Source organism: Nicotiana sylvestris, chromosome 10 (assembly GCF_000393655.2).
Source record: "Nicotiana sylvestris chromosome 10, ASM39365v2, whole genome shotgun sequence".
Classification (NCBI taxonomy): domain Eukaryota; kingdom Viridiplantae; phylum Streptophyta; class Magnoliopsida; order Solanales; family Solanaceae; genus Nicotiana; species Nicotiana sylvestris.
The window spans coordinates 173,285,585-173,311,902 of record NC_091066.1 but is presented as its reverse complement, the minus strand read 5'-3'; the positions used below and the strand labels follow the sequence as shown (position 1 = coordinate 173,311,902).

Below are 26,318 nucleotides of genomic sequence, written 5' to 3'. Positions count from 1 at the left end.
TCATCCTCTGGCCGGAAAGTAGTGAGCTGCTATAGCATATCCAGGTACTGCACACGTGTCATCTCTCTCATGTCATGTGGCATAGCAACGAGCTATCCATCAACAGGCAGCCCATATAAAACCTCCACGTCCTACAGTGTGATGGTAGCCTCGCCAATGGGCAGGTGGAATGTGTGCGTCTTCGGTCTCCACCGCTCTATCAGGGCTGTGACCAAAGACCAATCGAGCTGCAGCCGCCCGATCTCCAAAATCCTGTAGAAACCTGTCTCCCGCAGGCATGTGACTACACGGGCATGGAGAACTCTATCATGCAGAAAGTTCCACATGTCAGCCACTCTCTTGACGCGGAGAGTCTGGGTCAGTAACTCACCCTCCCATATGTGGGCGGACCTATGATCGCCCTGTAACGACAGTAGTTCATCGTTGGAAGGTCCGGGATGAATAGGCTGCAAATTAAACAACATTAATTACATGTTAGTTTTATAATTTTATACGTTTGTTTGTAAATTAAATAATTATTTTTTTTACTTATACAATATTTAATTATTATGTATTCACATAAGGATTCTAGGCTCGATATTTGAGGCCCAGTAGCACCAAGATATCCTAAATTCTTCTATGTGTTAGTTTTATAATTTTATATGTTTGTTTGTAAATTAAATAATTAATTTTTTTAATTAAATATTCACATATGAGTTCCAGGCTCGATATTTGCGACCCAGTAGCACCAAGATATCCTGAATTTTTGTATGTGTTAGTTTTATTATAATTTTATATGTTAGTTTGTAAATTAAATAATTAATTTTAATTATTAAATATTCATATATGGGTTCCAAGCTCGATATTTGGAGCCCAGTAGCACCAATTTATCCTGAATTCTTCTATGTGTTAGTTTTATTATTTTACATGTTAGTTTTATAATTTTATATGTTTGTTTATAAATTAAATAATTAATTTTTTTAATTATACAATATTTAATTATTAAAATATTCATATATGGGCTCCAGGCTCGATATTTGCGGTCCAGTAGCACCAATTTATCCTAAATTCTTCTATGTGTTAGTTTTATTATTTTACATGTTAGTTTTATAATTTTATATGTTTGTTTGTAAATTAAATAATTAATTTTTATAATTATATAATATTTAATTATTAAATATTCATATATGGGTTTTAGGCTCGATATTTGCGACCCAATAGTACCAATTATATGTTGACTATAATTGGACAGAGTTTGTGTTTGATCTATCAGTTATTTTGATGTATTTTTGAGTATAAGAGATACTTAAACTACAGGGAAACTATGCTAAAAGGCACTATATTATACTACGCTAAAAGGCACTATATTATACTACGCTAAAAGGCACTATATTTTACTACGCTAAAAGACATTACATTTTACTACCCTAAAAGGGCACTATATTACTAGTCTTTAAGCAAATAATTAATATAAACCAGATAAAACACAACAAATATATTTTAATCACAAAACATTCACAAAAATACATATAAAACAATAATAGTAATTTATTAACATTTTTATTAACAAATAATAACGATTTCACAATTTTTACATATTTTTTTTGAACATTAATATCTTAATCCGGATAAAAATAACATACAAATTTAATCGCAAAAAAAATACAAAACAACATGGAACACATTCAAAACAACTAATATTCATTATTTATACGAGTTTCGACATAAACTAAATTGGAATACCTCAATTTATGTTTTTCGGAAAGTTGAAGAATTAAAAATTTGACTCTGAAACAAGCAAACCACAACAATAGAAGGCTTGACTAGGATGTGGGACCAACTTTAATTAGTTTTTGTGGAACGGGTGGGGTCCACTCGAATTTTTTATCGAGTTGGGGTGTGGTGGGACCAGCGAAGGATTATTAAAAATGGGGGAAAGCACTTCTGTCCAGAACGTGTGGGGGAAAGGGAAGGGACGACTACTTATATATATAAAGCGTGGTTTGTTACTGCATTTTATATAAAATGCGTTAATGAACCGCGCTTTATATAGCAGTCTTATCAGCTTCCAGGTAAAACATGGTTCATTAAAGTATTTTATATAAAACGCAGTTATGAACCACGTTTTGCCTTAACGTCCCAAAAGTCATTAAGGTAAAACGTGGATCATAATCGCGTTTTACATATTTTGGTCACTTTTTTTTTAAAACCTATTTAAGTATTTTGAGTCCAAAAAGACAACATTTCGGTTCCGGACTCGGATATATATAGCATAATAACTACGGTTCCCGTGAACACAATAGCTTTGTCTAGATCCTGTATTTGTATTGAAAAATCTATTAAATGTATAAGAATATTTAGCTTGAAACCTAGTCCGTTAATCCAATTATTATTATATATTAACTTGATAATTTTTTAGGAACCGATAAACTTAAAATTAAATTTTGAATCTGCCCCTGGACTTAAGGTGTTGTTCCCACATGTAGGTATCAGTTATAATGGAGAACAAATATACAAAGGAAGAATTAACCCAAACAGCAGCTCACCCAACTTTTTAAATTAAAAATAGCCGATAGAGGTATAATATATACATAATTTGTATAATTGAGTATAATCAATGTATAAGCTACGTAAACAATGAATATGGTGAAAAATTCCAACTACACTTTTAGCAGCCTATGTCAAGGAATAACCTCGAATATACGCACACTACCTTGAGAAGATTCTTCCTCTCATTCGCATATTTCTCTATTATGCTTTTCCTTCCTAGTTCCTTCCTTAAACAGTTCTTTCAAGGCTGAATATTGCAATGTTTTTTCCAGCTTGTTTAGTCGCAATATCCATTTTTCCAGGTTCTTTCTCTTTTCCCAGCAGCTTTTAGATTCTGATTTTGTTTGAATTTTAGGCTCCCCGGCCCGGCCTTCCATTTTGTAGAACTCAGCATAGGCAACGTAACTACGTTGCTTCTTTTCTTTTCACCCTCCCTCCTTTTACATATCTGAAGAAAGTCTAAAGATTTTCAATATGCAACTGCTGAAGTAATATTTAACGTTGCATGGATGAAAATTTACAGATTTTAGTTACTAAATTGACCAGAAACAATATGGGCTCTCTTAGGAGTTGAAGAAAAATAGTTCAGAACAGAAACAATATGGGTTCTCAGTTACTACCATGACTTTGGGTTGAGTTCCCTTATAATATATCCCTTAAATTGAATTAGTATATATGTGACATTACTTGGCTAGCTAGATTTGGCATATCGGAATTCATAAAATTAATGTGCTGATAGCCAACATATATGCACTAATTATATCACAGACTAATAGGAAAGCCAATACCTGAGTTCAAGTTCTGTATAAAGGTTCTTCGCCCATTGATGCAGGAAGAATCTCAACTGTAAAATCTATGCCAATTCATTGATTGGAGTGGGAATTGCCTCAAGTTTTTACCATGCTTCAAGAGGGAAAGTAAAACAGTTTGGAATGAAATGGATCCGTATAGAACGGAATGGATATAGAGGATTCATATAGCCTACCCCAGTCAGTATGTGACTGACGCATAGTTGATTGATTTTTCCTTAATTTCCACTTAGAGGCTGGAAAATGAGTTTGTCAATGTCACCTTTGCCTTATTTACATGCTTAACAACGGCTCGTAGTGGAAGTCGAAGGTTTTTTCCTTCAACAGAAGAAGTAAGCCCATCCTTCACCTTTGCTCTTAGTTTCTGTAATTTTACACTACAACAACAACAACAACAACAACAACAACAACCCAGTATAATCCCACTTAGTGGGGTCTGGGGAGGGTAGTGTGTACGCAGACCTTACCCCTACCCTAGGGTAGAGAGACTGTTTCCAAATAGACCCCCGGCATCCTTCCCTCCAAGAACTTCCCACCTTGCTCTTGGGGAGACTCGAACTCACAACCTCTCGGTTGGAAGTGGGGGTTACTTACCATCAGAGCAACCCCTCTTGTCTTAAGGGTAGAGTTTGATAAATATGTGGATCCTATCGTATTTTATGTCTTGCACGATATGAATGGTTGTGTTATTTTTTATTTTTTCTTTCAGTGTCTATCAAGAGCACTTAGGAATAAGAATCCGAAGCTTTTGATGGCAGCATCTGCTTTCCTACTATCGGTCCAGCCTCTGATGGTTTCTGCTGTACATACTGGAATGATGGAGGTCTGTGTCTACATCTCCAATGTGTAGCCTGCTCTTATTATCTCAGTGTTAAAAATAGCGTGAAGCGAAGAAAAGCGACAACCCCTATTTCACGAAAAGCGAGAAGCGAAGCAACCGCTTTTTTTAAGTGAAGCGGAATTTTAAAAAAAATATATATATATACGGCATAGACAACACATGTAATTGTAAGCAAATATTCAATACTTCAATTAAAAAACTAAAGAGTAGCATCCATTGAAGCACAAAATGAGCATCCTATTCTTCTACAAGATTTTCAAATTCTTGTATTCCACTATCATTATTATATTGCTCGTCATCTTCTTCAACTTCATCTTCTTCATCAACTAGGAACAAAGTAGCTGCCTGTTTTCCCTTCCTCTGTGAACTTGAAGTTGAGGTACTCCCCCTCAAACCATAAATCCTCTCCCCAATTTCACGCGTCTCAGCAACATCACCCCAAGTGAAATCAGAAGTATCCTAAAATACTTCTTCATCTGCATGATCTTCCGGGACTCCAGTTAGCCATTCATTAGCATCATCGATCTTGTCCAAACTAATTACATTGCGAGCGTTGTAACGACGCCTCAATGTTCTATTGTACTTAATGAAGACTAGATCATTGAGACGCTTCAAGGTTAGTTTGTTCCTCTTTTTGGTATGAATCTGCAAATAATAAGTAATTAGTAAGATTAGGACAACTCAGTTATAATTTAATTATCTCAATATACTAAATCTTTCTTATTAGTTCTTACATGCTCAAATACGCTTCAATTCCTTTCACACACGGATGAGCTACATGTTAGACTTAGAACCTTGATGACAAACTTTTGTAAATCTGGAGTGGAATGACCATATTGCTTCCACCATTCAACTGTAGAAGTAGAACAAATTTTCAAAACATAATATTGATAAAGAAATAATTTATTAACTATAAAACAACATATAAGCACTCGCTCACCTGGTGACTTCGTCTTTCTTTGTCTAATGGCCATGTTTTTTTCCAAAAAGTTGCTCAGCATTCCTATAAATACTAAATTGCTCTGTGATTTTATCTTGCACGGATTCTTCAGGTATCAACTTCTCAATACATTCATAGTATCCATTCCACAAAGGTTCATCTCCTAGAATCCTCTCTTCATTGTCATAAAACAGTTCCGGGTTCAAAACAAGTGCAGCTGCATGCAAAGGGCTATGAAGCTTACTATCCCACCTTTTATCTATGATCTCAAAGACTCTTTTGTATTTTCTTTGATCACTAAAAGAGGCTTGAATAACCTCCTTTGCCCTATAAATTGCTTCGTACAGGTAGCCCATTGGTGGTCTTTGCTCCCCATCCACCATACGAAGCACTTTAACTAAAGGACCATCAATTTTCAATGCATGAACCACATTATTCCAGAATGAAGGAGAAAGTATAATATCTGCAGATTCTCTCCCTCTAGCTTCCCTTCCATAGGCACTGCTAGTGTACTCATCTGAAACAAACAACTTCTTCAAATTGCTTTTTTGCTCATACATCCTAGCCAAAGTCAAGAAAGCAGTAGCAAATCTTGTCTTTGCAGGTTTCACCAAGCTTCTTTGTTTAGTAAATCTCTTCATCATGTTCAATAACAAAGGCCTTTGAACAATATAGAAATGCACTCTAATTGCCTGATTAAAGACAGTACTGAAAGGTCTTTCCTTGAAAATATCACCGAAGATCAAATTAACAGAATGTGCTGCACACGGAGTCAAATAGATATGCGGGTAACAAGCAGACATCATATCACCAGCTTTAACATTTTCACTGGCGTTGTCCGTGACAACTTGAACAATATTTTCTGCTCCAATAGAGTCTATTGTATTCTTGAACAAGGAGTACATTTTGGTTGAATCAGTCGAAGAGTCGCTTGCATCAACGGACTCAAGAAACAGGCTTCCCTTAGGAGAATTCACCAAGATATTGATGATCATTTTTTCATTTCTCGCTGTCCACTTATCCATCATAATGGAACAATCAAACTTGTTTCATTCTACTTTGTGCTCCTCCACGATTTTGTTCACCTCTGCCACCTCTTTTTCTAGATATGGCCCACTAACTTCATAATAAGTTGGAGGCTTCATTCCTAGCCATATTGGCCTACGACCTCAATAAAAGCAGCAAAAGTGTTAGTATAATTAACATAATTAAAAGGAAGACCTGTATCATATATCCACCGAGCAAAAAAGGTAACTGCACGGTCCCTCAAAATCGTTTTTGCATCAACTTGAGGATTACCACTTTTTCCTCCCGTATCTCCAGATTTTTGCGGGAAGTAACAATCCATAGGACCTTTGGTCTTACCAGTATATCCACAACTAGAAGACATTGGTGGAAGCATCCTTCCTCGCTTTTGTGATTTTGGTGGAAGCGACGAAGCGTCGTCACCTTCTTCTGTTTCATCATCATCATCATCAAGATTATAAAGTTTTTTTTCATGAATCATTTGAGTCTTTTAACTCTTTATTTTTTTGACGGTATGCTTTTAATTCTTTCTTCACATGCCTCGAAACTTTAGGACAAGATGCGACATTTGGATCACCACCGATTAGATGTGCTTTTGACGATACATTCCTCCATTTGTAATCTTATCACAAAAAAGACATCTAATGGCCATCTTGTTGGTCTCATTAACTCTTGCAGAGTAAGCCCAAGCTGGGTCTTTCCTATCTTCTTTTGGCGCCATTAAAAGAACAACTACATAACACATAAGAAAAGCCATAAGAACTAAGAATAAAAGACATGATAATTGGGCAGAAACTGGGCAGAATTTTTCTGAAAAAAATTCGCCAGCATTCTAGCGCTCTTTGGACTTTTAGAAAGAAAAAGAAAAGAAAAGAAAAGGAAAAAGAAGAAGAAGAATGAAAATAAATCTGGAAAACATACCTGTTGAAACTAAGTTGTTGTTGTACTGTTGAAGTCTTGAAAAAGAAGAAGAAGAACCCTAGTATTTAACCAAAAAATGGGATTTCGGTCAAAGCTTTAATTTAGAAGAACTCAGATTACTGATAATCAAAAGAATATATGAAAGAAAGTAATTTGGCTAGCAATAATATAATCAGAAGAAAAACAAGTAAATCATTATATTCAGATAGTCTTTCGTGTCCCAACAATTGATCAGTCATCTCCCTTTTATAGCTATTTGGGAGATATGTGTTTTGCCCTTGTCATAATAAGGCTATTATGAGTAATTAAAGACATTGAATTCTACGTTACACAATCATTGTATTTAATACAGATTTCCTAACGTATTCAGTATTTAATGCTCATTAAATACTGTATCTGTACTCTCATATATTGTCAGATTCATTCCTTTTGATTCCTGGACCTAAATGACTTAAATAGGTACGGGCGCCGAGTCCTTTGAATATCTGTCTGTTCCTCTTCCTTTGCCTTTGCTCGTATCTGTTGCAACTCGTGTCTCTTTGCCAGTTGTAACTCTTTGACTAGTCTACGTGTCTTGACACGTCATCTTTATTCTACTTTAATATGTAAACTCAATTTTTTCCAATACAGATAGTCCCCCCCACTTGCCATTTATTCATCAATTGAATATTTGGGAAGTGGATTTCATTAAAACGAAAATTTTTGTCACTATTAATGCTATGACAAAATTGACGCTTTACTTGTCACTTCCATTTAATGCTCTTCACACGTGTCACCTTTTCATTAGTTCTGCAGTTTTGCAGCCCTTTTTAAGGCTTTTTCACGGCTCCACTATTCACGAAGCATCAGTTATCATTATTATGGTACTTCCATCATTACACTTTTTCCTTCAGCGGTTGCTTATCAGTATAAATATAATTTCTTTCTTTGTCTTTTCCACATAAAGTTTACTGAATATTCAATCTCTCAAATCCATGTTTGCTTCTTCATCGTATCATCCTTCTTCATTATGTCTTCTTCAAATTCTAACCCTAGAAGGGTTCCCATAGTTGATACCTTCCCTAATGCCCCCATTAGAAGCAGAAGGGGAGGTATGCTTCGTAATTTAGGATCTATTCGCGGTTCTTCCACTCCTTTACCTAGTTCTGGACCTTCTTCTAGAACTAGGGGTTCACTTTCACAAAGATCTTCTTCAAGAGGTAAAGAACCTTCTGAACCTTTTCGGGAGCCTACAGTAGAGGAGATAGTTCCTACGAAACTATCTTTTTATCATGACAGAGAATCTCTTAGGAACCAAGTCTCTAGTTTAGATCGTGCTGATATTTATCACACTCAAATTATAGAAAGTTTGATTTCTGTAGTTCGTTGAGACTGTCACTGGAGTAGTGATTTTCCTATTATTATCCCTAATCCAAATCAAAGAATCACCTCTTACATAACTAGGTTTTCTTTTGTTTATACATACCCTTTCACCTTAGGGTTTAGACCATCTATTGACCCTGTTATTCTTGAGTTCTGTCGTTTCTTCGATGTTTGTTTGGGTCAAATTGGCCCAATCATATGGAGGGCTATTGCCTGTTTGAGGCATTTGACCAACACAGTCGGTGTTCCCTTTACTTTTCCTCATTTGATTCACCTTTACTCCCCTAGACTCTTCCGCAATGGTGTTTTCACACTAGTAGCCAGGAGCAAGAGGGTTTTGGTGAGCCTTGAGGATGACAATGACCGTGGCTGGTATGTTAGGTTTGTTTCTGCTCCCACTGTTGGTTTAGTGGGTGATGATAATGTTCCCTTCCCTGAGAAGTGAAATTTTGCACGTAAGTCTTTTTAACTTTCTCGTACCTTTTTTCTTCAAGTTTGTCAACTTTTCTAATTTTGCTTTCTTTTTTTTAGCAACCATGGGAGTTGTGGAAGACGTTCCCAATTTCCGTGATTAGGTAGACAAGTTATTGAGGACTGCACCAATGGATGGTAGGTCTTGGAAGACATTTTCTAACTGTTTTGGTTGGAAAGTAAAAACTTATGGTAAGAGCTTTTATTTTATTTCATCTTTTCGTGTAAATTTTTTTTTATTGCACTAATTTCAATCCAATTTTTTATCAGGATTTGCTATTTGTGGAGTCACTGCCGATGCAGTCGCGGCTTTCCGCATCTCTTTTGAAAGGGCTCAAGAAATAATCTTGGGTTCTTCTGCAAAAAGAAAAGTCATTGCCATTGAGGAACAAGACTCTAAAGAGGAGGAAGACGGGGGTTCTTTAGTGACAAGGCCACGAGCTCGAAGACGCATCATTTTTGATGATGAAGCAGAGGTATCCCCCCGTCATTTTGTTTCTCTTACCGAGTCTACTGAGACTCCGGTACTGATTCTTGATGATGACATTGCTCCCGCTGCTGCTCATGATTCTGTTGAGTAGCTTTTTATTAGCGTGTTTGGTAGTGAAGGCTTAGGACCTGTTTTAGATGAAGTACCCTTGGCTTCTTTTTCGACACTCGTGTCTGTAACTCATTCTTTGCTAGTCTCGATTGTTTCTGTTCCTCCCCAGACTATTTTTACCACCTCTTCTGTTCCTCCTTCGACAATTCCTCCTCCAAACATTCATCGCACTGAAGTTGGCTCCTCAAGTAGGAGTGTTGCTATGAGGCGAGTAGTCATTGAAGTCCCTGCTGAGGGCAGTCTCTTAAGGAAATCAGGTCAAGCGAATGTATGGCTAGAGCCTTTAATTGGCCCAATTGAGAAAGCTAAGCTAGAGAGTCATAGTTCCTTGACCCTGATGAACGATATTGTGCACGCCACTTTGAAGGTATTCCCCTTCTTTTTTTTCTTTTACTTTGTAGTTTTTTTATCTTTGAGGATTCTTATTTCCTTTTCCCCTTTTTAGACCAACCTTATCGGCACAGAGATAATGAAAAGAGTTTCCCACTCAGATCAATTAGTGCGTGATTCTCAGTTAGAGGCGTGCAATTGGAGGGAACATTTTGAGAGCTTGCAAATTGATGTGGAGTATTTAGAAGAGAGTAAGAGTACCTCGGAGAAGCAGGTACGGGCTTTGACTTCGGAGTTGGTGGTTCTTTTGGGAGAAGGTGGCTTCGGGGGCTCCTGCATGTTCTTCATGTAAGCTTGCTTACCTTTCTCGCTGAACAACTCAGTGAGATATCCTTGTTTTAATAAATGATCAACTCCACTTTGTAAAAACCTACAATCTGCCATTTTATGCCCATGGTCATTATGAAACTTGCACCAATGATCAGGGTTGCACCTGTTTGGATTCGATCTCATCTCTTTTGTCCATCGTACCTTATCTCCCATGCTTCTTAAAACAGCTACGAGCTCGGAAGTGCTCACGTTGAAACTATAACTGCCAAATCTCGCCTTCAAATTTCTATCATCATCTCGTGACTCATAGGTATTTCGATCGTTTCTAAATCTTGATGAAAAACCTGACTCTCTATTCCTTGATCTGTGATCATACCTTTGATTGTCCTGCTTTGATCGTGAGTCTTTTCCTGCAAGTTCCATGTATGGCTCGTACCTATTTTTACCAGATCTTTTTTTGGTCTTCGCACGTCTCGAACTTACCTTTTCTTCTTTTTGAAGTCGTGGAACAGTATTTTCTTCTATCCTCAGCTTCGTGTTATACCTGTTGTAAACGTCATTCCACGTTGTAGCTGGGATTTCGCGAAGGCTTTCTTTGAGTCGCCTCGTAGCTTCTGAGCTTTTTTCATTCAAATTGCTTGTGAAAGCTATAGCTTCCCAATTATCTGGTACACGTGGTAATGTCATTCTTTCACGTTGAATCTGTCCACGAACTCCCTAAGCAATTCTGAGTCCCCTTGCTTGATCTTGAAAATATCTTCCATTCTTTTTTCGACTTTTTGAGCTCCCGGGTGTGCTTTGATGAAAGAATCTGCAAGCTCAACAAAAGAATTTATAGAATTTTCAGGTAAAAGAGAATACCATGTTAATGCTCTCTTGGTGAGTGTTTCACCGAATTTTTTGACTAATACTGATTCAATCTCCTGCTTAGTCAAATAGTTGCCTTTTACGCCTGTTGTGAATGCAGTTACGTGGTCTCGTAGATCAGTTGTTCCATCGTATTTTGGAGTATCGGGCATTTTGAATTTCTTTGAAATTTGGAAAGGAGTAGCGCTTGGCTTCCAAAGTTGTTGTGAATATTTATCCATGTCTATCTCTTTGATTACGGGAGGCACCCCGGGAATTTGTTCTATACGATCACTTTGCTCCTTGAGCTGTTTCTGCAATGTTAGTACTAAATTATGTAAGTTAGAATTGACTAAGTTACCTGGTTCTCCCTCCTGTGATTCGCTGGGGGTTCCACCACTACCTGAATTAACAAGCCCGGACCGAGGGTTCTCCAAAGTGTTGTTATCTGGAGTGGGTGTGGTTGGTGCAGCATGTAACTGGCTAGCAAAAGCCTCAAGAGCTTTATTGACCTGAGCAGCAATTAGTTTTTTCAAAGCTTCATCGATAGTTTCAACATTTTCAAATTGAGCGTTTCCATTTGTATGAGATCTGTCAGGAGTGCCTTCACGAGACCGCCAAGGAGAGCCTCGTGGAGAAGGGACCGGGGTGTGAGTACCCTGTGGATCTCCCTGAAGTTGTTGGTTTCCTTGATTTTCTTGGTTTCCTTGATTTCCTTGGATGTTGTCATTATTGTTCGACATGATTGATGCAACAAGGAAAGTTAAGCTAAAAGAGAATAGATTATCAGATTCCCGGCAACGGAATCAATTTGTTTAACCAAAAAATGGGATTTCAGTCAAAGCTTTAATTTAGAAGAACTCGGGTTACTGATAATCAAAAGAATATACGAAAGAAAGTAATTTGGCTAGCAATAATATAATCAGAAGAAAAACAAGTAAATCAATATATTCAGATAGACTTTCGTATCCCTAGAATTGATCAATTATCTCTCTTTTATAGCTATTTGGGAGATATGTGTTTTGCCCTTGTCATAATAAGGCTATTATGAGTAATTAAAGACATTGAATGCTACGTTACACAATCATTGTATTTAATACAGATTCTCTAACGTATTCAGCATTTAATGCTCATTAAATACTGTATTTGTACTCTCATATATTGTCAGATTCATTCCCCTTGATCTCTGGACCTAAATGACTTAAATAGGTACGGGCGCCGAGTCCTTTGAATATCTGCCCGTGCCTCTTCCTTTGCCTTTGCTCGTATCTGTTGCAACTCGTGTCTCTTTTCCAGATGTAACTATTTGACTAGTCTACGTGTCTTGACACGTCATCTTTATTCTACTTTAATATGTAAACTCAATTTTTCCCAATACACCTAGTTTGCTTGAACAAATCTTCTTAAAGTGAGGAAGAAATCACTGGTTTGAAGAATTCTAGTTTGCTGTTGAAGAAGTCGAAGAAGTGCTAAAATAGAAACAATGATTTGGGTCTTTTAATTGAAAAAAGACTTTGGGTATTTTAATTGAAAAGTCGTCCGCTTCGATCGCTTCTGGGCGCTTCACCACTTCTCGCTTTTTAGAGAGAAGTGGTCGCTTATGCATACCTAAGCCGCTTTTAATGGCAGTAGCGATACCCCTCCCGCTCCGCTTCGCTTCTCGCTTAAAGTGAGGAAGCGCCCGCTTTTTTTAACACTGTATTATCTAAGGTGCATATATAGTATATGATTTTTCTGTTCACGCATCTTTGTTTAAGTTGCTTTCGCAAAAAGAACATTGAAAGATCCAGATCTGAGGATGGCTCACAATGTGCATAAAATGTCATCATTGCTCGGTGGTGCTCTTTTCTGTTGGGAATAAACCCCTTACCAAAATAATATTCACGGTAATAAAGCGGAATAATAATGTAGCACCGAGATACGGTAATTAACAAGAATAAAAGAGTAACAATGACACCAAGATTTTTACGTGGAAAACCCTTCTGAATAAGGGAAAAAAAACCACGACCCCGAGAGGAGCAACTGATATCACTATAGTAAGGAATTTTACACTTTGTAGGTCGGAGGTAAATACTCCAAAGACCACTACAACACTCAAAAGAAATAACCCTCTTTTGATATTCCCACCTCACTACAATATCGCTCACTCTCTATTTTCCTCACAGACTATTTTCTTATACCTTGTCTGTGAAACCTCACTCTTTCTTTCTCTCTTTGTTGGTGTGAAGAAATGAGAGTTGAAGCTCTCCTTTTATAGCCAAAGCTTCACCCTCTAAAGCCTACAATATTTGACAATTTACACACATTTTTCACAATTCAACAAAGTTGGCTACCAAACCAAAGAAATTCAACAAGGTTGGCTACCAACCAAACCAAGTCAACAAGGTTGGCTACCAAACCAAAGAAAACTCTTATTAGGCACATGCCTAATACTTCTTCAATGAGATGGACATCATCAATCTCCCCCTCCAGTCTCATTCATCCAGAGGAGGTAGCACTGTCTTCTAGTTTGAATGCATGCCGACAAGTTCTTTGCATAGCTCGAACTTGTTCCTTGGTACCACCTTGGTCAGCATATCTGCGGGATTCTCATTTGTAGAAATCTTCAAGACTTTTAGAGATTCATCATCTACCATTTCTCGAATCCAATGATATCTCACATCAATGTGTTTGGTCCTTGCATGGTACATAGAGTTCTTGCTAAGGTCTATTGCACTTTGACTGTCACAATAGACGACATACTCCTTCTGATGCAATCCAAGCTCTTGAAGGAATCGCTTGAGCCATATCATCTCCTTGCCAGTTTCTGTAGCAGCAATGTACTCTGCTTCAGTTGTTGAAAGTGCAACGCACTTTTGCAACTTAGACTGCCATGATATAGCTCCCCCTGAAAATGTAAACAAATATCCAGTACTGGATTTTCTGTTGTCAATGTCACCTGCCATATCAGCATCTGTATAGCCCTTCAAGATTGGATCAGATCCTCCAAAGCACAAACAATCTCCCGTGGTACCTCTCAGGTACCTGAGTATCCACTTGACTGCTTCCCAATGTTCCTTTCCAGGATTTTCAAGAAACCTGCTGACAACACCAACTGCGTGAGCAATATCAGGTCTAGTACATACCATTGCATACATCAAGCTTCCGACTGCTGAAGAATAAGGAACTTTAGCCATGTTCCCTTTCTCTTCCACTGTTGTAGGACACATCTTTTTACTCAACTTTAGATGACCAGCAAGAGGTGTGCTGACTGGCTTAGCATTCTTCATGTTGAAGCGTTCTAGTACACGTTCAATGTACTTCTCCTGAGATAGCCACAACTTTCTACTTGTTCTCTCTCGAACTATCTTCATCCCTAGAATTTGTTGTGCTGGGCCCAAGTCCTTCATATCAAATGACTTGGACAGATCTCCTTTCAACTTTGCTATCAACCCCTTGTCTTTTCCTACAATTAGCATGTCATCCACATACAACAACAATATAATAAAGTTATTCTCAGAAAATCTTTTGAAGTATACACATGGATCAGAATAGGTCTTTAGGTATGTTTGACTTTTCATGAATGAATCAAACTTCATGTACCACTGCCTTGGTGCCTGCTTCAATCCATAAAGACTCTTATTCAATTTGCACACCATGTGTTTCTTTCCAGCTACTTCAAATCCTTCTGGTTGCTCCATATAAATCTCCTCTTCCAAATCTCCATGAAGAAATGCAGTTTTCACATCCAACTGCTCCACTTCAAGATCTAGGCTAGCTGCTAAGCTCAAAATTGTTCGAATAGAAGTCATTTTAACAACGGGGGAGAAAATTTCGTCAAAATCAATACCTTTCTTCTGTTCGAAGCCTTTAACCACCAATCGAGCTTTGTATCTGACCAGCTTGCCATCTCCATCTTTCTTGAGTTTAAAGACCCATTTGCATTTGAGTGGTCTTTTACCCTTTGGAAGTTCAACCAGCTTGTATGTGCCATTTTTCTGGAGAGATTCCATCTCTTCTTGCATAGCTTTCATCCACTGGTTCTTTTCTGGATGGGACAACACCTCCTTAAGACTTTCTGGCTCCCCCTCATCACTGATGAGGACATACTCTGTGGAAGGGTACCTGCGTGACTCTACCCTTGGCCTCTCTGATCTCCTCAGAGGTTGATGTTGTTCTTCTCCCTGAGTGGGGTGCTCCACTTCCTCGACACCTTCATCAAGTTGCTCCCCCTGCTCAATAACCTCACCAGGTTGCTCCCCCTGCTCGGCAACCTCGTCGGTCGTACTTTCTGCACTTGTGGGATTGTTAGAAGTAGAAGGAATAGTAACAAAGTTAGGAATTATACCATTCTTCGCCTTTTCTGACATATCAGCAGCAGTTCTAACTTCACTTTCTCGGAAGACTACATCTCTACTTCTGATGACCTTCTTCTTTACAGGATCCCACAGTCTGTACCCGAACTCTTCATCTCCATATCCGATAAATATGCAGGGAATAGATTTATCATCCAGCTTTGTTCTCTGCTCTTTTGGTACATGTGCAAAAGCTCTGCAACCGAACACCTTCAGATGCGAGTAGGACACCTCCTTGTTGGTCCAGACTCTCTCTGGGATTTCAAACGCCAACGGAACTGATGGACTCCTATTGATCAGGTAACAGGCTGTCTGAACTGCTTCACCCCAGAATGACTTAGGCAGTTTAGCCATTCTGAGCATGCTTCTCACCTTCTCCACAATGGTGCGGTTCATCCTCTCGGCTACGCCATTGTGCTGTGGGGTTCCAGGAACTGTCTTTTCATGTCTGATCCCATGACTTGAACAATACTCTTCAAATTCCCTTGAAGTGTACTCACCTCCATTGTCACTTCGGAGACGCTTTAGCTTTCGACCCGTCTCCCTTTCTACTAGAGCATGAAACTTCTGGAAAACTTGAAACACCTGATCTTTGGTTTTCAAAATATAAACCCATAATTTTCGTGAAGCATCATCAATAAAAGTAACAAAATATTTGTTACCGCCCATTGATTCAATTTCCATTGGGCCGCAAACATCAGAATATACTAAATCAAGTATATTCAATTTTCTTTCAGACGATGTCTGAAATGAGACTCTATGCTGCTTACCAAATAAACAGTAGTCACAAGGTTTTACAGTTGTACCTTTGGCATAAGAAATGAGTGATTTCTTGGCAAGAATCTGCAATCCCTTCTCGCTCATATGACCCATTCTTTTGTGCCATAAATCTACAGAAATCTCATCTTGTGCCGCGTTCAATTCACCTTGGCATATTTCTGCATTTGTCCTGTACAACGTGCCACGAGCAACTCCCTTTGCAATCACCAATGATCCCTTAGTGAGTCTCCACTTTTGATTTGCAAAATAACTCTCGTATCCATCTCGGTCTAAAGCAATTCCCGAGATCAAGTTCATCCGCAAATCAGGTACATGCCGCACATCCTTTAGAACCAATGTGCATCCGACATTTGTCTTGATACAAATGTCACCAATCCCCGCAATCTTTGAGTAACTTGTGTTACCCATTTTCACTGTGCCGAAATCACCTGCTACATATCTGCAAAAAAGATCTCTTACCGGTGTGGCATGGTGAGATGCCGCTGTGTCAACCACCCATTCCGACTCTGGACCTGACAGGTGCATGCATTCCTCTTCCTCATTTATAAAGAGGACAACATTATCATTATTTTGCACCATGGCGGCTGTGTTGTCGTCATTCTTCTGGCCACTGGTTTCACCTTTGCCCTTCCTTGGATTTGGGCAATCTCTTTTGAAGTGACCTGGTTGATTACAGTTGTAGCAATTTCTGACTCTTGATTTGGATCGGTTCTTTGACTTCCCACGAGCTCCGGATCTACCATAGTTGTTCGAACTCCTTTGATAACTCCTGCCTCTACCTTCTGTGATGAGAGCCTGTCCTTGATTTTCAGGCTTCTTTCTCATCTTCTCATTGAGTAGAAGAGCCGATGTGACATCTTTCAACTCAATAGTAGTCTTACCGTGCAGGATGGTTGTTGCCAAATTATCGTACGAAGATGGCAACGAGTTCAATAGCAAGATGGCTTTATCTTCTTCCTCGATTTTCACTCCGAGGTTGGCAAGCTGTGTGATTAGTCCGTTAAACACATTTAAATGTGACAAAAAATTCGTACCTTCACTCATGTGTAGGGCGTATAACTGCTTCTTCAGGTACAATTTATTTGTCAGCGTTTTGGACATGTATAGGCTTTCCAACCTTGTCCAAATTCCACGTGCAGTGTCTTCATCAATGATGTTATTTACCACATCATCTGATAAGTGCAACCTGATTGCACTAGCAGCTCTTTCATCCAAGTCAGCCCAATCCTCAGCTTTCATGGTATCAGGCTTTTTGGAATCAACATCTAGAACCTTGTGTAATCCTTGTTGGATGAGCAGATCTCTCATCCTTCTTTGCCATGTTGAGAAACCGTTATCTCCATTGAATTTTGCTACCTCGTACTTTACTCCGGACATTTTTATTTTTCACCAAGTATAGTACTACCGACAGTGAATAGTATTTCAGTGAACGAGCAGAACCTGTGCTCTGATACCAGTTGTTGGGAATAAACCCCTTACCAAAATAATATTCACGGTAATAAAGCGGAATAATAATGTAGCACCGAGATACGGTAATTAACAAGAATAAAAGAGTAACAATGACACCAAGATTTTTACGTGGAAAACCCTTCTGAATAAGGGAAAAAAAACCACGACCCCGAGAGGAGCAACTGATATCACTATAGTAAGGAATTTTACACTTTGTAGGTCGGAGGTAAATACTCCAAAGACCACTACAACACTCAAAAGAAATAACCCTCTTTTGATATTCCCACCTCACTACAATATCGCTCACTCTCTATTTTCCTCACAGACTATTTTCTTATACCTTGTCTGTGAAACCTCACTCTTTCTTTCTCTCTTTGTTGGTGTGAAGAAATGAGAGTTGAAGCTCTCCTTTTATAGCCAAAGCTTCACCCTCTAAAGCCTACAATATTTGACAATTTACACACATTTTTCACAATTCAACAAAGTTGGCTACCAAACCAAAGAAATTCAACAAGGTTGGCTACCAACCAAACCAAGTCAACAAGGTTGGCTACCAAACCAAAGAAAACTCTTATTAGGCACATGCCTAATACTTCTTCAATGAGATGGACATCATCATTTTCATTGCTGATGATTTCTTACCTGAAACACCATTTCTACATGCTGGTTGGCATCTTGCTGCTGCTGTTGGGGTCAGCACTTGCAATAAGCTCCTTCAATAGGTTGATATGATTTGAGTCTGTCGGAGACAGCCTCTTTGCCTTTTCAAGGGTAGGGGTAAGACTTACCCTACTACCCTACTTGTGGGAAACTACTGGCAAATTTGTCGAAACCACTTCCCATTGCCTGCAAAGAGGTAAGAAAGCAGACAAATTCAATCTTGAACTAGTCGTGCATTCTATCCTGTTATAATGCAAGAATTATGTACTTATAGGATTAAAAGGGCAGTAGTAATTAGCTGAACAACATTTATATACCATAAAATTTCAGGCAATCTATGTATGATGAACGCGATGGTAACTATATGCTGTATTTGATTTTCTTCATTTTTCTGTATATATCTTCGGAATTTTGAACTACCAAAACCTAACTTCTACCAAAATCTATGAGTTATGCTCTTTCGGGTATGAAGAAGCAGGAGAAGGAGGTGGGAGGGAGAAAGAGGAGGATCAGTTGGTTCAAGAACAAGTAAATCACTGCATTATTATTTTTATAATCACATAGTCGATTCTTCAAATCAAAATTTGAATATATGTTGTATAAATTTAAAAAAAAATCTTTTAAATTGGATTAAATTTTATTTCTAATTTTACCTTCCCTATGCGAAAACTTTATCCAACCTAGTATCAGTCAAAACAATACGAGCAAAACGAATTAGTAAATGCGATTTATAAACGCAATCAGACGAGATGAAAAATACAATTAACGAATGCAATTTATAAAGCGCAACAACTATAATAAAGTGCAGTCAGTTCATGCGATTTATAAAGCATTGCAACCAGTGTAGCGATTTAAAAATGCGATTTATAAAACGCAAACCACCATTGCGATAAAACTCTATCAGACTATCAGAGTGCCATTTATAAAACGCAATCAGTGAAAAAGATTGATAACACGCGCGATTAATAAAATGCAATCAGTGGATGCTCGTTATAAAACACAATTGGTACATGCACTGTACAAAACGTAATATTCAATTAGATTACAAAACTCGATCAGTCAATGCTATTTATAAATCATGCAATTGGGCTTAATAAAACGCAATATTCAATTAGATTACAAAACCATCAGTCAATGCTTTATAAAATGCAATCAGAGAATGTGATTTATAATATGCAATCTATGAATGCGTTTTATAAATCGCTTTCGGCACCACAATCCTTGAATGCGATTTATAAACTCAAATGCAAGTTATTAATAGTGAGCAACTTTGAGAAGTTCTCAAATTTTATCCTCTATTCAATTTCTTTTTAACTTCTAGACTTATTATCCCTTGTGAGAAAAATCCCCCTCAGAGTCAAACTTGCAACCAATCAGCTTTGAAGTTTCAAACCTTGAGGTACGAGGTTATGCCATTTCGGGTATGAAGAAGCAGGAGGAGGAGGTGGGAGGGAGGAGCGGACTGAAGTTTGTCAAAACTGGCTAAACTTTAAATAGATTTTTTCAAAAACTGGATACGTTTTAAATAAAGGTGCTAAAAGTAGTTACCCGGTGCAATTTCTACCTTCTTTTTTGAGGAAAAAATTGCACGGGGCGCCTTTTTTGGTCGCCCCCATTTGACCTATACTCATTTTTTTTAAAAGTTTTAACTTGTACCCACTTTTTAAACAATTTCAGACCCCTTTCTCCTCCTTCTCCTCCTCAAAGTTATATGCGCCCTCAATCCGATAGGCACTCCTTTCTGAAGTTGCTAATTGTGAAAATGTTCCAGTAATTGACATGGGCTGTGGAGATAAAAACCTTTTAGGGCATTTCAACAACTTAGATGTTTACAACCATCAAGTTTGAGTATTGAAATTATGCACATAAGCACGAACCCAAAATCTCAGAAATCGGAATACAAAAACGATCCTTGGTTATTCACAGAAGCTAGAACATAAGAACTATACCCAGATGCGAGAAATCAATATCTTGGAAAATATACCAATGATTATTTGCTTATTTTAGTTCTTCTGGTAAAGAATTGGAGTATAAAGGTTTTTTCTTTTTGAATGGTAGTATGACAGCCTATTGTCCATGCAAGTTTGATACAAATTAACTAACCAGCAGGTTATATGTTTACATAACGTGTTTGCATTTAGGGCATTTAGGGTAAAGATTTTTTAGCAAGTTCCTGAACTTCAGCTCTCGCCAGTTACAAAACAAAAACTTCAGCTGTAGAACTGAAGTTCGACAGTTACAAAACAAAAATTTCAGCTCAAGTTCGCCAGTTACAAAACAAAAACTTCAGCTCTAGAGCTGAAGTTGGCCAACTCTAGGCCAGTCTACCAGAATGCTGAAGTTTTGCGTGATTGTCTTTGCTACTTCAGCCCCGTATACTGAAGTTACGCGAAAAGTGGGTACGCTTGCAAATTTTTTTGCAAAGCGGGCACAAGTTAAAACGTGACCCAAAAAGCGGGTATAGATGCAAATGCCCCTTTTTTGAGACATAAATATTTGAAAAACAACCATATTCAATGATTTGTAATCTTATTCATCAAGTACTTGATGTGCATATACACAAGTGAGCTAAGAAAGTTAAACAGGTCGCTCCCAAGGTTCACTTGATATTTTAGTAAGAAACTAGCAGTTGATGACTCTGAGGGTAGATTCAAGAACTGTATAAGGGCTCTGGATCTGCATTTCTTCTAATCCTGAAACAGTTTCCAAAAACAAAAGCAGCATGTAAGTTGGATCATAACTAGAAACTTATATATCTGGTGTCGCAAATCATTCAGCAAACACTGCATAAAAGCTATGGATTCAATAAGCATGCCTGCTTTTGAGTCTCTTGATCCTTTTTCTTTGGCAACATAGCTTTTCTTTTGGTAAGAATATTTCCCGAGTTTCTCTATGAATGAAAGCTACATCTCAGCAAATAGGTCCATTTATATGAACTATCATCCTACGTATCCCCCCACCCCCCACCCCCCACCCCCACATCTGCCACAATCCAAGGGAGGAAAATACTCAATTTCCAAAATCTAACAAGTTATATTGGACGGGGCCTGATACTATGACATATTACTGAACATAAATTAAATGATTTCTCATATGTAAGAAATTACATGTGATCCCTTCAGATGCAGATCTAATGTTGATTAAGAAAAAAATTCAGGTAAACCTGCATTCCGGACAATCTTAGTTTTTGCTTTAACTTTACAACTTGAAGAATAAGAGTATCTAGCCATATCATAAAAGTTATAGTTAATAATTTTCAAGAGTCAGAAGACGAGATCTGCACACTTTAGCACCAGTTTTAGAGGTTAAAAGGATAAAACAATTAAATAGGTTCCAACTAGATGATCAAACAAATAAATGTCCATGCAATAGACTCGAAGTGGAGATGTAGCTATTACAAAGGGCAGTCTGGTGCACTTATCTCCCCTATGCAGATCTGGGAACAGGGCAGACCACATTGGGTATATCGTATGCAATATTACCTTGCAAATATTGCTTTCTAAAAAGGATCTATAGAAGTTACCCATGTAGTTTTCAGTAATTCAGAACCATGAAAAATGATGTGCTAATACCTATACTAAACTGTAATGTCGAGAACAACTTTGCGAAGTTCCTAATAATCTACAAGTCACCCTGCACACACTGTATGGAACCTAAGCAGCTTCCGTATTAGACATTAGCGGTACTTTTACAGTTATAGCATGATTCTGCTGCTTTACCCCTCAGTAAAACATGGCATTAAGAATCAAGAAACGGAGCAAATTAAACACAAAACCCTTGCCACTCACCAATTGTCTTCTGCCCATTTGCAGCCATTAGTATCCACCACATGCAAACTGTATGCATGTCGTGACTTTGAAGACTGGTTCTCAAAACTGCAATCATCCATTGAAAAGATTGAATGGATAAAAAAGATTCCAAACGAGCCAAATACAAACGATAGCATAACTAGCAGTTCTATGTGGTCTCAGAGAAGTTCTGGAAGTGACTGACCTCTGGTGAATAAGATCTCCGTGAATGACTACCAAAGATCCAGCTTTTACTTCAAGTGGAACGAAATCTTTCTGGTTATAACATGGAGATGGCTTATCAAAGTGAACCCCATTTTCATCTCTAAGGAATCTCCTCACAAGGCCATCTAAAGAAATAGAACATTATGTATGTTATATGAAGGAATTCAATGATTAAAGGTACCTAGGCAAAGTAGAGTTGGGAAAAGAATACTTCTGTGGGATCCCGGTATAGCCCAGAGACAGCCATTTACAATTGTTGCATCCTGTAAAGCCAGCCACAAGCCAGTGCATGTTGTTGGTTCAGTGTACAGAAAAGAGTTATCCTGGTGCGGCACTACTTCTCCCCCAATACCTGGTTGCTGAGAAGCAAAGTTTTACATGTCACTCGCAGAAGGATGGATGATAGTAACTACAACTACCTTAGGGGTTTTACTTCTTTTCTGTAATTTGTTCAATTGCAAAGAGTTTGGTGACTCCACATATACAGGAAAACACGCCTCCTCTATGATGTTATCATACTATTAGAGACAATTGAGAAACCATTTTCAAGGGGACACGAGGATATCACCACTAAAGAGAACTTATAACTACACTTCACCATAGTGAGGCTTAGAATTTTTAAAGTGACAAGACGTGCACACGGTATGGATGCATGCTTGGATAACACGAGCAAGGTGATGTGACATGAGCAAAATTATTTAACTTCAAGAACTAATATGCTATTGAGTACATGATTCATCCAAATAATATAAATACTAGCTAGGAATATTGGGGTTACTCAAGTATGGAATCTGGGATCAACAAGTTGACATGAAATCAACTCCCATCCATTCCATTTTATGTGGCGGGGTATGGACTAAGAGGATCAAAGTACCTACTTTTTGTTGTGAATTCAAACATCAACTTTTCAAGTTATTTGACAAAAATTTATATATTTAAAAGCAATATAAAAACTATGATAAGCTACAATAGTTAATAATTCAAAACACGTAAGAAAATATTCAACAATATCGTGCAGGCGTAAGGTCTGCGTACACACTACCCTCCCCAGACCCCACTTGTGGGATCTCACTGGGCTGTTGTTGTTGTTGTTTGTTGTTGTAAGAAAATATTCAAGAACATCGTGGTCAAAGAAGAACCTCTTTGGCTCCCCAAATAGTAACAGTGCCACATAAAATGGAACAAAGGGAGTAAGATTCAAGTACTAAATATAGACAGATAAGAACCTTGTAAAAAAAATATAGATAGATAAGAAAAGAAAATTCAAATGGCAAATCAATGGTTTATAAATATAAATATAGGAAAATATTCTCTATTTATGTAGTTAGAAGACCGATTCATGTGCACAAAGTCATAATAATGCGACATTTACTTTACATGATAGTATCTTAGATCAAACTTTTTTAGCAGTTAATATCTCAGATTGGAATCCTTGAACAGCTAAGGAAATCAGCATAATAAGTTAAACAGTATTTTATACAGAGTCATCATGTTATTTGGAGAACTGTCAGAACTCCAAAGATCCTACATATAGCTGTATATTAAGTTAATATGACAATGAATCTTGTGGTGCCGTTGATCACTACAGAATTTGGGTCTATTAGGGAGAAAATGGAATGGAATAAATGATAAAGCACACAGCGTAACGTGAAGTAATTCTTATTGGTGTTCATTTTCTTTAATACTCTTTTTCATGGTACAGATACAAGTTTCAATCCAAGATCACTGCATTAGAGCAGGAAGTTCTACCTATGTATAGACACTAGCTTTTACAATCAAGTACCAAAGATTCAACCTAAACGTTCAAGCTTCATCCAGTTAGTAGGAATTGGCAAGTGATAGCAGAAGATAAGAGGAAAACTAGAAACAGGAAATATCTAATAAGCACATGATTAGGTCCCTTCAGGGACATCTGATAAAAATGGAAGACACAGAGATTAGTGGCCATGCACAAGGATGACATGCACAAATCGAGAAATGGTCCAAATTTTGTATTAAAAATATAGCACATGCTTAGATGCTTCAATGGAGTTTGATCGTGTAAGTAGAAGCTCTAGAAAAGCTAATACCAAAACTCAGTCAAAGGAGAAGAAATAGCTTTGAAATTTTTTGGGGTATGCGAGAATTTGTTATGTATGAATTGACTATACCTTGTTGCATACAGGATCCAACACCCTTTGATGCTTTTCCTTTAGATAATTTCATTGACCTTGTTAAATATAATATTCGAGCTTTCTTCCGCACACTAAGTCCAGAAAAAAGGTAACTTTTCAACGGGGATACATTCTAGCCTTATTAAGACACCAATTTTCTAGAATGATACTCACAAGTAATGCCATCTCTTACTGGGCACCAGCAAGTGATCTTGAACAACCAGGGATTGGACATGATTTAGCCAAAGGATTGTATAAAAGACGTAGGGCAGAGAAACCCCATAACTGGATAAAACAGTACACCAGTATTTACCTTGAATATGTACATTGACTGAATGACTACTGGCCTTTGATACCCCAATGACCGCAGCATGCCTGAGACTTTGTCTGAGCTAGAGAACTTATTAAATACAGGATCTTTCTCATGAAGAGCTGCAGCACTACCACAGGTCAAAGAAATTTAAAATGAAACAACTCTTTTGACAATAAGTAATGAACAGATGATTACCATGCCCAACTTTATTTATTGAGAGTTGCTTTGGCTGCTTTAAGTTGCCATCTTCATCAAATGCTTTCTCTGCCAAGACCACAAACATCAACTTAGAAGCCTATAAACGGAAATGAAAGTTATGGACACAGATGCAACAACAAGAACAACAAACCCAGTGAAATCCTACAAGTGGAGTCTGGGGAGGGTAAAGTGTACGCAGACGTTACTCCTACCTTACGAAAGTAGAGAGTCAAGAACAGTGAAAATGAAGCAATAAACAAACAATAGCAACAACAAGGTAATAAGACGGTGGAAGCAATGGACACAGATGCAAAGTACTAAAAAGCAGGATCAGAAAATTAAAATCCAAAATATCATCAATTTAAGAGAAGCATATATACCTTCCCAGAAGAATGAAATCTTATCAGCACTTTCAAAAAAGTGGTCATTAGTTGTTTGTTGCTGAAAAAAAACACAATTTGGGGGGTGTTAAGCACAAAACCAATTAAACGAAAGTATTTGAGTTCAAAAAATAGAATATTTACTTGGTTCTTGGTAGAGAAAATAGAAGCAGTGGAAGAGCAATCAAACTCATCAAGCAGCTGTTCCATTCTCTTCCTAAGGGACTCAATTTCTGCTGGGTTTGCAAATGATTCTAACACCAAATACCCTGTAGTATGTTGTGTTGCATTCAAATCACATAACTGTTACATCATCAAATTACACACTACTTAGTTAAAACATAGATGAGATTACCATTAGAGTCGAAGAACTGAAGCTGCTCTGAACTCAGGTTTCCTCCTTCAATACCCATCTTTGACCTTTCCGTCTGAGCTTCCCTCGGTGCCGTAAAAGAGTTGGTAGAATTCTATGACGTGTTGACGCGGTGTTTTCTTGAGAATTTATAGAGCTAATCGCATATTACTGTAAGTTTGGTACTAAAATATAAATTCAAGAATTATCTTAGCAACTTTTTTTGCGTTCAGGGTCCACATGCTTACCATATTTCATGATGTACCCTGCTAGGGAGAAATTCAAAAATAGCATTTACAACTGGTCAATCAAAAATATGCATAGTTTTAAAAGTAATAGAAATTTAGCCATTTTTTATGTAAAAATAAATCTGAACGAACACACTATTCAAAATTCGAAAAAATACTCCAGTATAATATACTGGAACTTTCCGAGTGTTGGGGTTCCAGTATAATATGCTGGAAGTTCATACACATGTGCGCCGATCTCCAGTATATTATGCTGGAACTTTCCGTATTGCGGCAAAATAGCAGTTATTTTTCAATAACTTTGTAAACACCAGCTATTTTTAAATGACCAGTCCGAAAACTGGCTAGCCCGTGCTATTTGGCACATTGATAGACAAATGCAAAAATCTCTGAACATTAGAGTTATCTTTAGATGATCGCAAAGAAATTTAA

General features: G+C 37.7%; 1 protein-coding gene and 2 pseudogenes across 1 annotated transcript; 2 read left to right on the top strand and 1 right to left on the bottom strand.

Annotated features, from left to right (window-relative positions):
• The first annotated feature begins 293 nt into the window (after positions 1-293).
• Positions 294-18,291, top strand: LOC138880276 (uncharacterized; annotated as a pseudogene).
• A 2,399-nt stretch (positions 18,292-20,690) lies between these two features.
• On the bottom strand, positions 20,691-25,799 carry LOC104233686 (phytanoyl-CoA dioxygenase). The gene is made up of 9 exons (XM_009787120.2): positions 25,642-25,799; positions 25,431-25,555; positions 25,287-25,347; positions 24,904-24,972; positions 24,709-24,827; positions 22,454-22,601; positions 22,223-22,367; positions 22,018-22,104; positions 20,691-20,922 (listed from the first exon to the last, which is right to left on the bottom strand). Exons 1-9 carry the CDS (start codon positions 25,697-25,699, stop codon positions 20,880-20,882), a joined length of 855 nt encoding a protein of 284 aa, XP_009785422.1. The 5' UTR covers positions 25,700-25,799; the 3' UTR covers positions 20,691-20,879.
• LOC138880581 (U6 spliceosomal RNA) lies at positions 24,139-24,234 on the top strand (annotated as a pseudogene).
• Positions 25,800-26,318: the final 519 nt, after the last annotated feature.

What these genes read in the sequence shown, in the direction of transcription:
- LOC104233686 (XM_009787120.2), bottom strand. Translation starts at nt 25,699, where the DNA reads ATGGGTATTGAAGGAGGAAACCTGAGTTCAGAGCAGCTTCAGTTCTTC. An exon ending in TCAGTTCTTCGACTCTAATG is followed by an intron (nt 25,556 to 25,641) that starts GTAATCTCATCT and finishes AACATACTACAG; the next exon opens with GGTATTTGGTGTTAGAATCA. An exon ending in AATAAATAAAGTTGGGCATG is followed by an intron (nt 24,828 to 24,903) that starts GTAATCATCTGT and finishes GTAGTGCTGCAG; the next exon opens with CTCTTCATGAGAAAGATCCT.